We start from the raw sequence: 10,783 nt of genomic DNA, 5'->3' as shown, positions 1-10,783 counted from the left end.
ATTTGTTTCCTTATGCAGATATGTGCTTTTATGTGAAGGCTAGAGATAGTGGTCACTTATTGCAAAATGTAATCCACTTGTGAAACACACAATCTGGCAAGAAGTCCACGCCCGCAAGCTACGGAAGCAGGAGTCCTTAACCCCCCCCCCCCCAATCCTGCTGCCCTTCGCGTAGCCTACCCTTTCCGTCGAGTTTAACTTATTGTACTTGGGGAGCAAAGGGTCGCGGGGTGGTCATCGTGCCGTGGTCGGATCGTTTTAGGGCCGATTGTACGATGTGCTAGTCAAACTCCTGATAATGCGCTGGTCTGGTGACCAGTAGTTAGGGCCAAACTAGAGGTCTTGGAGTGTCAGCGATGTACGACTCCTGGTTTGGCCGTGGTTTGGTGGTTATCGGTTGATAGGCAGATGGTTGATGCACTCGCGGAGCGTCATCTGTCTTGTACTATTCATTTGGAAAACATCCACAGAAAATGACCTTGGGGTCAGAAAATGATGACCTCTCAGAATAGATTCACGTCGGAATGACGTCATATCTCGGCACTTTCTTAGGTTAGGTAGTATTCAGCGCCGCCATTACCTTTTCGCCTTGTGGTTGTTTTCGTTCGGTCGTGTTCGTGTGCCTAACCTCGAGTTTGCCCTGCCGTGAATTTAATTTTATCGTTGTTATTTTATCGTTGTTATTCTATCGTTGTTATTTTATCGTTTTCTTTTCGGAGTGCTATCTTTATCATGAGTTGTGCGCCGAATGCAGAAGGAGCACCGCCTGCCAAAGGATCCAAATCCAAACCCAACAAACCCGCGCAGCCCAAAGCACCGCCGTTCTCGGTAGCCGAGGTAGAGCTCCTGAGCGACCAAATTTCAGACTTTAGACATATTTTAGAAAATAAAACCTCCGATGCCGTCATGTGGTCCGAAAAAAAGTCCGCGTGGGAGAAAATTGCCGTAGCCTTCACCCAGAACGGATTCACGCGGACGCCGGAGCAACTGCTCAACAAGTGGAATGCCTTAAAGAAGAAGTCGAGATCGGAGTTCGCGGCCGAAAGGAGAAGTTTTAGGAAGACCGGTGGCGGGACAGCAGACGAAACGCAAACTGTGTCTGCTATATCGCAGAAAGTATCATCAATCTGTAGCAGCTATTCCATCCACGGAGGATCGAACCTGGCAGATTGCGATGCAGGTAAATTTTGCTGAAACCTTCCAAACGTGCATGCACCTTTAATTATACGCAAGTACTCTGATATTTATACCATGAATACTTTCTTGCCAGGTCCAAGTTCGAAGTATATTGATGGATGCATTAAGTTTTTTCTATGAACACAAAACAGGAGACCATCTCTAGATGGAGGCTATTATATTCGGCAGAGTCTGTCAGGTATCGCCTAGTTCGCCTGAAACATAAAATCTAGGTGGCTATAGCCACCCTGGCCCAATCCCTAAGAACTATGCATCCCTCACCAGAGAAAAATTAAGACGTTATTCTTTCAATACCCATCTGAAAGTCCTATTAATCCTGTTCTTATTTATCCTGCCTTTGGTATCCATCACCAAAGCTTGATATTTTACCGAACTGCTATTGTAAGTTGCAGCGGAGATTATCAGAGTATGGAAGTTCTGAAGAAAAATTTATCCAGGATAAGTTAAATGAACAACAGATATTTCCCAAGTAAAGGAAATAAGGTTCACCATTTGCATTGATATTTCCCTCAAGTCTTGTTTAAGTTGATTCGTCAAGCTCTAGTGACGTAGTCGAAGTGGCATGCGATACATCGCATCTTTTAGGTCAAAAATCTCGACAGATTTTTAATTTTCAGCAAAAAAAGGACGATAGCCCCTGCGCATGAGCCTAAAGAATCATGCTAAACCCACAAATCGGCAAAATTCAGAGAAATGAAAGCAGGATAGTGTTAGGAAAAGAACCTCGCATTCGATACAGAAATCGATAGCTGAATCGAATGCGAGGTTCTTTTCCTAACACTATCCGGCTTTCATTTCTCTGAATTTTGCCGATTTGTGGGTTTAGCATGATTCTTTAGGCTCATGCGCAGGGGCTATCGTCCTTGTTTTGCTGAAAATTCAAAATCTGTCAAGATTTTTGATCTAAAAGATGCGATATATTGCATGCCAGTTCGACTACGTCACTTGAGCTTCACGAATCACCTTAACTGAAAAATTCACTCATTTACCACAGATATTGATGCATGGAAAGGAAACCTTCTTTTAGCTTTATTTTTGAAGTGAGGAAAAAGCTGAGTAAAAAATATTAGCAAATACTCATGCCTGGATATCACTAATAAGTCTCAAGCTTTTCACACTTGTTCCTGTATTGCTGTCATTAAAGTCTGCCAATTCCCTTTTGTGCTGACACTGTGTGGGAGTAAAGAGCCTTTTATCTAAAGCCACTCATTGATGTAATAAATCTTTTTTGGCTCGCCCAAAATTGCCAGTAGAATCCACGCAGAAAAGTTCATGTACTTTTAGACTGTGGTAGAGGATCGGCCATCTCAACTCTTGAATTTACTATCAATGCTTAAAGGTTATCATGCAATTATCTGGCGCGCACCCTTAAAATGTGCAATCTTAATCAGTGGGGACTCTAATTCCCAAAGACTTGTCTCATCAGTAGATTCACACCTGAAAGATACAATAATAATATGAATCAATTTAACTTAGAATTGAACTCTTCTTTGAGGATCAATCAAAAATTTGATCCGATTAAAATCATCATTTTGATATTACTATTAAGTTGTCTCCTTCATTTCAGATGCTTTTCCTGGGGCAAGAGGACGTTTCAATGATGAGAATGTGAATCCTTTGTATGAAGAAGATGCAGATATGCCAGATGAAACTGAAGATGTGCACTGTGAAATAATCCTTAATGAGGTACGTAACAAGTTAAGCGTAATATACTATACTGTTGTTTTTGTTTTCAGGTTTTTTAATAATTTTTCTTGATCAAATTCAGATGCACAGCTGTTGCCTCTGTAAACTTTTTAATAGCATATCATCTACGGAGGGGAAGCAATATATTCTCTCTTTATTCTAGAAATTATTAACTTCTCTTGCTTTTAATAATTGCATCTGTGGGAAAAAAAGAAGAGGATAAATTAATTAAAAATTAGTATAAGATCGGTGCAAGGATCTAGCTGATTGCGGGAAGTAGAGGTCATACGCTACCGTTACTTTTTTGTGGCAAGGCATACATGTTTCAATGAGAACTTCATTTGAAAATTGAAGTAATAATGAAGCCAGGCAATGCTGATGTCTGTTGAACTGGAAACAATTGAAAGTTTTCCTTCTCGAAATTTGAGTATCTTAAGAAAGTGCAGGTCTTTTGAGGCTCTCAGAGGTCTGTAACTTTCATCTGAAACTAATAAATAGAGTGGGAAATTTTGTTTGCGGGACTTTCCTTTTGTGTTGCTTAGCCACTGAATAACATTTGTTTAAAACCTTCTTTATTTTAGGAAGAAAGACATTTGTTTGGACTTTCTGGTAGCTCCTCTGCCCCAAAGACACCTAATAGACCAACACCGCCAGCTACCAGCTCTGCTGGACGAGAGAATGTACCACCACCAACACCGCCAGCTACCAGCTCTTTAGCACGAGAGAATGTACCACCATCAGCCAATTGGAGCAATTACACGCCAGCGATGCTAAGGACGCCACGATCAAATGCCTTAAGAATTCCTAATGGAAATGCCGAAAGTGGTAAGGAAAAATAAACTTTCCTAATGGCACATTTTTTTAGTCTAGAATAGGATGAAAGAAGCAGATGTGCAAAACATTCACTGGAACAGGTCTGTTCTACAGCAACACTGCAGATCAAATCTCATTAAATGCAATGGAATTTAACATTAATTTAATTACGTCCGTCAACGATCACAAAGCAATCAATAACTTCTTAAATTATAACAACATATGCTTGTTCGTTTGTTATGCATTTTTAAGCAATTCTAATAAGAATTTTTGGAGTTATTTTTCATTGCTTTTTTCTTGATAGCGTTGATAAAAGTAGTTATGAAGTAAAGCAGAGGGGGTGGGGGTGCGGTGGAAAATGTAAATGAGCAGTCAACACCGAGATATTGGAACGCATAACACACGAACAACCTTCTGCAGTCATACCTACAGAAGGTACTGATTAATTTATGATCATAACGGTTAAAAATAAATTATTGTTTAGAAGCCTTTCCAAATTTCGCCCCTTTCATGGGGCACCTGAGCATGTCAATGAGACATGACTGAAATGAAAGGTTATGGTGATGCAAATTTCCAGTCAAAGTTTCATTGTGTCGTGAAACCTAGCTTAGGCCTTACAGAGTAACCAGATTTTTATTTTTTACGGGCTGAAATCGCTTATTTATTACGCGCTGTTCATGGAGAAAGAAAATTTCAGCGCAGTTAGTTAATTTTCAATTTTTGTCTTCTTGCCTGAACAGAACCTGATCTTTGATTTTTTTTTTGTTTCAGGAAAGGTAGTGACCCCGAAGTATAAAAACAACAAACGAATCTATGCGACTCACGAAAGGCTTCTGCTAGAAAAAGAAGAGTTGGTAGACTATCAAAAGATGTATTTCCAAAGACTCACAGAGATAGCAGAGCAAGAGGAAGTAAGGAAAAAAGAAGAACACGATCTTAAAATGCAGTTCCTGAGAGATCAAGAAGAGAGAGATATTGTGTTGCATCACGAAAAGATTGCAGCTATTCGAAAAAGTTACAACAATAACTGTTAGCTTTAATTGTTCTTCTATAAAAGTTCTCATTCTATCAATGCTCTCCTCAGTTGCATCGGAGAATCTTCCTGAAAGTGTGATAATTTTTAAAGTGAAATGACGAGTGGTAATTCATTAGAAGTTTTGTCAGTATCACTTTATCGGAGCCAATTTCTATAATTTTTCCTTTGTTGGAGAGATCACTCGAGGAAAACCATTTTTTAATTTTGGAGTGCTCTTCTCCTGACTGATAAATCTTGTTCCTACCATTTATTGATAAGCTGTACATAATTTATTGATGAGCTGCAGATATTTTATTCTTTATTTATCTTTACCTAGGTGCATTGAGCGTTACCTCTGCGTTCCTTTAAATGGTTCTATCCTAAATATAAGTGCCAAATCTCAGATCTCTAGAAATATTTCAATTACCACAAATAATTCATTCTCTACTCTGTGATAGTGATAAAGCTCTCAGTTGCAGTGGACAATGCCTTTGAAAGTGATAATTTGTACATAGAAATGTTTGGTGATGGTTCTTATTTAGTTTTAAGTGTTTAGTTATGCTGCTCTAGTCAAAGTTCAGTCAATAATGTATTTGAGTCCTGCCGTAGAGTTGCTAGTCATTTGGTTCTTAAGCTGTTCCTGAACTCTGCAAAGATTTCAGTTGCGGTCAAACTTTGGGGCCGACATGGTAAGACTTTGCATTTCTTCATGAAATGGAAATTTTAAAATGTTGATCTTACAAACCCCGTTACGCCTAGAATAATTGGTTTGCATTTAGCAAAAAGGAACCACTAGCATTGCAATGTTGCTAAGATTGTGCAACTTCTTTTGTCTTGGAGGAAAAACCCAATTATCCATTAATAGTTCCTATTTTACCCGCTAAAAACTGTAAATTTAAGACAAAAATTACCATCTAAATTTCATATTTTTTCACGATTTCCGCAATTTTATCGCAAAAGATGAAGTTGCACAATCTTAGCATGATTGCAATGCTAGTGGTTCCTTTTTGCAAAATGCAATCCAATTAAAATGTGATAGAATAATTAAAATGTGATAGAATAATTAAAATGTGATAAAATAATTAAAATATGATGAAGTATTTATCATGTTAGAGAGAATGTTACTATTAGCCCTTTAAAACGGTTCTACCCTAAATATAAGTGCCAAATCTCAGATCTCTAGAAATATTTCAATTACAACAATTAATTCATTTTTACTCTCTGATAGTGATAGAGCTCTAGTTTAATAAGTGGATAATGCCTTTGCAAGTGATAATTTGTACATAGAAATATTTGGTGATGGTTCTTATTTAGTTTCAAGTGCATAGCTATGCCACCCTAGTCAAAGTTCAGTCATTAACGTATTTGTGTCCTGCCTGGGGGTTGCTAGTCAGTTGGTTCTTACGCTGTTTCTGAACTCTGCGAAGATTTCAGTTGCAGTCAAATTTTGGGGACGACTTGGGACTTGGCCTATTCTTAATGAAATGTAAATTTTAAAATTCTCATCTTACGCTTAGAATACTTGAAATGTGATAGAATAATTTAAATGTGATAAAATAATTAAAATGTTAAGGAGGATGTTACCACAGTTTTTTTCATTGTCATTCCTCACATAGAAAAGAAAGGAATGCAAGCCACTAGTGTAATTAGAATATTTGTCTGCGATCTTGCTAACTGAAAATAATTGCTCCCTCCCCCAGTCCAATTAATACCTGCGTTTTCTAGGTACGCTCCAATGTTTTGATTAATTCCCAATCTATTTGTTGTGCCTTTTTTCCATGACCTTTGAATTAATTATAATCTGACTCTAAGTGCCTGTGTTTATCTTTTTGCTTTAAAAAATTGTAAACCTCTTTCGTATAATAATTAAACATTACCATTCTTTACTACCAAATCAGTATTATTAATACCTTTTAACCTTCGTCTAATTTTTTCCAGTGAAGGAAACAAAATTGTTAAACTGCAAGAACGCTAATGCAGTTTGCGATGTTTTAAAATTTTTGCTCTCATTTATGTATCTGAAGTAAATAAATCCATGCTACTTCTTGAAATTTTGACATGTGCTTCACTCAGAAAGAGCAGCAGGGGAGTTTTCAAGAAATGGTGTTGACTATTTTTCTGTCTGAAAGATCAATAAATTATGAACGGTCTGCAATGCCGCAAACTGAAATATGCGTTCCTGCAACTTCACCAACATATTTTCTGATAATTTTCTAAAACTTTTTGCGCTTCAGATTTAAATGAAAACGGTATGATAGATCAGTAGGCTAGTTTTTACTTAATATTGGGCAGGAACCTGCTACCTGCAAATTTTGCACCCAAGGTTGTGAGACACTATCTGAAAGTACACCACCCGAGTTTATATTGTTGAAAATAAAAGTATGTTGGCCGAAGTTCAAAAGCTCTTCTCTCCTCTTGGACATTTTAGTATCTTTCCCTTTTCTTAGAAGCATTTAGAAGAGTTATAGCTTGAAATTCACACAAAATTTTCTCCATGCTGAGGCAGACATTTCAGAAAAGAGTACCTATTGCTGAGCTGTTTAATAGGAAAATTAATCTTTTCATGATTTCTGCAATGTTGCAAGCTTAGATGTAATTTTTTTTTTCCTCCTAAACACTAATGAATGGAAGGATGAGTATTAATGACGAGATCTATTTGCTATTATGATTGAATGAAAAAACCTTTATTATCTTTTCTCTTTTATATACTGATCAAATAAAATGATTTCTTATCTTATATACAATACAATACAAAATGTACAAAGTCAACAGCAGAAACAATCAAGAGTAACAATATCACATGATAGTTCCAAAAAGAATTCTTCTGGAGGAAAAATTACAGTTCGGTAGGAACTTGTATACCTATCTTAATGGTCTAAGCTTTGTGCCAAACTTTTCACACAAGATTCGTAAAATAATTTGCAATGAGTTCCGTTCGTGCAGCAATTCTATGATTTAAAGTGACAGCATTATGTTGCACTACAATATCAGGGAAAATAGGCACTGCCGGGTCTACTGGCGGCTCTGGCTCATTATTTCTAATTGCAATATTATGGAGAATAGCGCAGGCTACAATGTAAAAGTCTGTTTTTTCCAAAGTTTCCTCTGTAATGCGAATGCCTGTTGAGAGAATCGGGAAACGTCGTTTCCAAACCCCTATGAGTCGTTCAACCGACTGTCTGGTCCGAACGAATGATTCATTATAAAGATTTTGTGCCGCAGTGTTTGCTGCGGTCAGAGGAACTAGTATGTATGGGCGACATTCATAACCTGTGTCTCCCAAAATCCAGTGGTTTCCCCATTCTCCAGCCTGGAGTCGGTGTGCAATGTTAGAGGCATTGAAGACAGTCTGATCATGGGCGGATCCAGGCCACCTAGTGACAATATTTTGTATCTCTAAAGAAGGGCCACCAACAACTTGAATGTTTTTCGCAAAATATTGCTTCCGGTTGCGGAAAGTTTCCGCATCAGCACCACCTGTTAAACAGACAAAAACAATGTTTAATTTATATATTTTTTAGTAACACTATAGGAACAAAATCCCAAAAAAACTGTTAGGTACAACCAAAAGGAAGTTACAGATACATTGACAATGACAAAAGTAGAGAAGGAAAAGTAAGACATAACAAGGAAGAAACAAGTTAATCTTCAGGGTAGAGCTTCAAGCCTTCTGCTTTCAAATGTATTTATCAGACAGTATGAATTGCATCTAAAAAGTTCAGACCAAGACCAAAACATGGTTTGCAAATTGACAGTAGGGATCAGACTTAAGATAGAAAATAGGTGTCTTTCCACCTGTTCCTCTTCAGTAGTTTTATGAATAAAAATTGATGATCGTTTGCTACTCTGTTCTCGGCATTCAAAACTTTTCTCAGTCTTGTCTGAACATTAAGTATGCTGTTGTGACTTTATTCTAATTTGAATGCCTAGAAAAGTATTTCTATTATTTTATTCTTGTATGTACCTATTCTGCACTATTAGAGTTTAGGGTGTCTTGTTAAAACTCAAATATCATCCAAAACGGTGGTTTATTGTTACTTTTCATAATTTATTTCCAAGCCCCCAAATGTAAACTTGTGTTGCCAGCAAAAGTACCAAAAATTGTTAAAAAGAAATTACCTGGGGATTGAATTCGAATGAAAGTTCCATCCACTACGCCAATTACACGAGGAAATCGAGCCATGTTATAAAAGCGACCTTGTATCTGAGCGATCTCTTCATTGTTGCGAGGCATGTAAATGTGTTGCTGTCGCAAGCCGACTATTGCCCGGGTTGTCGTCCAAATGTGGCGCATTGTAGTAGACTTTTCTGGTCCAATGAAATCACCAACCTCCATAAAAAAGCTACCAGTGGCATAGAATCGCAGCGTCATCAGCAATTTATTCAGTGGAGAAACAGCATCATTTCTGTAAAATTTTAAGAGAAAGCTTAATGCAAAAAACTGCCTTGTTAGAAAAACACCTCTATGACTGTAAATTTTGAAACTTAACTTGCAGTGTTGTTGATGCAAAGTTTCCTACGCAATCATCTCCAGCAAAAATTTCAATATTGATCCGAACCTTCCTTGCTATACTACTAGGAGCACACAATTTCATGGAGCAATATTCGACACAGGCTCATAACTACCAATCACTGCCAAATTCTTGTGGCACCGCCTACTTCAGACCATTTTACAAATAGATGCGTTATAACTTGCACTGTCTGCACCTAGTTGAAGGGCGAAAAGCAATGAAAGCACGAGAGTTTTGCAAAACAGGTCTGGGTGCATCCTCTATTGGGGAGAATGCTCAAACAATGAAAAGCAGAGTGAATGCTTGAGATAGGTGCTTCTAATGAATGTCATGCACCTGATGCAAATCAAACAATTCTCAGCTGATCTTGAAGTATTGAGACTTGAGCCCCTAATAAATTTCAGGTTCCTCCTAACTGAAAAGCAAACGGCTTTGATAGCCCCCCAGGTTTTCCTACATGAAAGAAGCAATAGTGGGCAGCCCCAAAAACATTTGACATGCGCCCAGTCGCATTATTGCTCCACAGGCTACAGCCTTCATTTGCCCCCTTCTGGCATGGCACAGGGTACATTGTTCAGTGTGCACTCTTGGTTTCCTCTGCAAAATAACATGTTCACCTTCTAAAGTCCCCAGCTAGAAATTTTGTACCTTCATCATGAAGGCTTCTGGAGGAGTCAAGAGAGTAGCAGGGCAAAGTTCAGCGGAGGGGTACACTTTCATCATTCAGCCAAAATCAGAGATTGATGCATGCATGAATATTAGAATGTATTAAATTCAAATATCTTATTACCTTCCTGAGTCTTGAAGCGCTGGAAGAATTTGGTCCAAAATTTCATTAACAGTTGCTTTGGATAGGCGAAACCTTTGGAAAAACTCTGGTTCATCCCAAACATCCATGGGGTTGATTCTGGGTCTTATTAATTTCGGCCTCCTTGGCGGAGGAACGTTGTCATATATTTCCCCTTCTTCGTCCGAAATAAAATCAAAGTTCATAAACATTTTCACAAACTCAAACAACACTCAAATAATATCACCCGACGGCAAGAATATAAACTTGGCCAGCAACAACGAATATATGATGATAAGATAAACGATCTGGATCTGACCAAAATATAACCTCAAACTGTCAACAAACTACTGGTCAGGCCCTAACCAGCAGATAGCCGTCGCTCCATCTGCTAATCAGCCAAATCATCAGTTTTTGACCACTGGTTTGATGTCGTCATCGGTCGTACAGCACCAATCCTCCGGTCAGGTCATAGTTTTCGTTTGACTAGCAGATAACCGGAGGTCGTACAAACGGCCCTTAGCTGCCGATAGCTGTCAAGGTGGAGGCCGTGTCGTGGCCGTAGCGCGTGGCCGCAAGGCAATTGGCCGCTGCAATCACGTGCCGACCCCTCCCCCCCTCCACCATCACTCTTGGTGGTGCACCTCGCCGTGGGGTTGTCACAACGGTCGCCTACCCACCGTGTCCCTGATATTGCCTATCATTTCGGAACTCTTAACGAGCGGCTACACCCCTTTGCGCGGGAGGTTTGTAAAAATCTTGTGGGATCAAGAA

At 38.6% G+C, this 10,783-nt stretch overlaps 2 protein-coding genes across 2 annotated transcripts; one reads left to right on the top strand and one right to left on the bottom strand.

Annotated features, from left to right (window-relative positions):
- The first annotated feature begins 259 nt into the window (after window positions 1-259).
- LOC140226010 (uncharacterized) lies at window positions 260-7,280 on the top strand. The gene is made up of 4 exons (XM_072306152.1): window positions 260-1,180; window positions 2,765-2,883; window positions 3,465-3,708; window positions 4,468-7,280. The coding sequence occupies exons 1-4, from the start codon at window positions 733-735 to the stop codon at window positions 4,728-4,730; spliced, it is 1,074 nt and encodes a 357-aa protein (XP_072162253.1). The 5' UTR covers window positions 260-732; the 3' UTR covers window positions 4,731-7,280.
- Window positions 7,281-7,398: 118 nt separating this feature from the next.
- On the bottom strand, window positions 7,399-10,541 carry LOC140226009 (putative nuclease HARBI1). The gene is made up of 3 exons (XM_072306151.1): window positions 10,013-10,541; window positions 8,831-9,117; window positions 7,399-8,188 (listed from the first exon to the last, which is right to left on the bottom strand). The coding sequence occupies exons 1-3, from the start codon at window positions 10,219-10,221 to the stop codon at window positions 7,608-7,610; spliced, it is 1,077 nt and encodes a 358-aa protein (XP_072162252.1). The 5' UTR covers window positions 10,222-10,541; the 3' UTR covers window positions 7,399-7,607.
- Window positions 10,542-10,783: the final 242 nt, after the last annotated feature.

Source organism: Bemisia tabaci, chromosome 1 (assembly GCF_918797505.1).
Source record: "Bemisia tabaci chromosome 1, PGI_BMITA_v3".
NCBI classification, from domain to species: Eukaryota; Metazoa; Arthropoda; class Insecta; order Hemiptera; family Aleyrodidae; genus Bemisia; species Bemisia tabaci.
The sequence above is the reverse complement of the archived record's forward strand: the minus strand, read 5'-3'. Positions and strand labels throughout refer to the sequence as shown.

What these genes read in the sequence shown, in the direction of transcription:
- LOC140226010 (XM_072306152.1), top strand. Translation starts at nt 733, where the DNA reads ATGAGTTGTGCGCCGAATGCAGAAGGAGCACCGCCTGCCAAAGGATCC. An exon ending in GTGAAATAATCCTTAATGAG is followed by an intron (nt 2,884 to 3,464) that starts GTACGTAACAAG and finishes TCTTTATTTTAG; the next exon opens with GAAGAAAGACATTTGTTTGG. An exon ending in TAATGGAAATGCCGAAAGTG is followed by an intron (nt 3,709 to 4,467) that starts GTAAGGAAAAAT and finishes TTTTTGTTTCAG; the next exon opens with GAAAGGTAGTGACCCCGAAG.
- LOC140226009 (XM_072306151.1), bottom strand. Translation starts at nt 10,221, where the DNA reads ATGTTTATGAACTTTGATTTTATTTCGGACGAAGAAGGGGAAATATAT. An exon ending in GCGCTTCAAGACTCAGGAAG is followed by an intron (nt 9,118 to 10,012) that starts GTAATAAGATAT and finishes AAAATTTTACAG; the next exon opens with AAATGATGCTGTTTCTCCAC. An exon ending in CATTCGAATTCAATCCCCAG is followed by an intron (nt 8,189 to 8,830) that starts GTAATTTCTTTT and finishes TCTGTTTAACAG; the next exon opens with GTGGTGCTGATGCGGAAACT.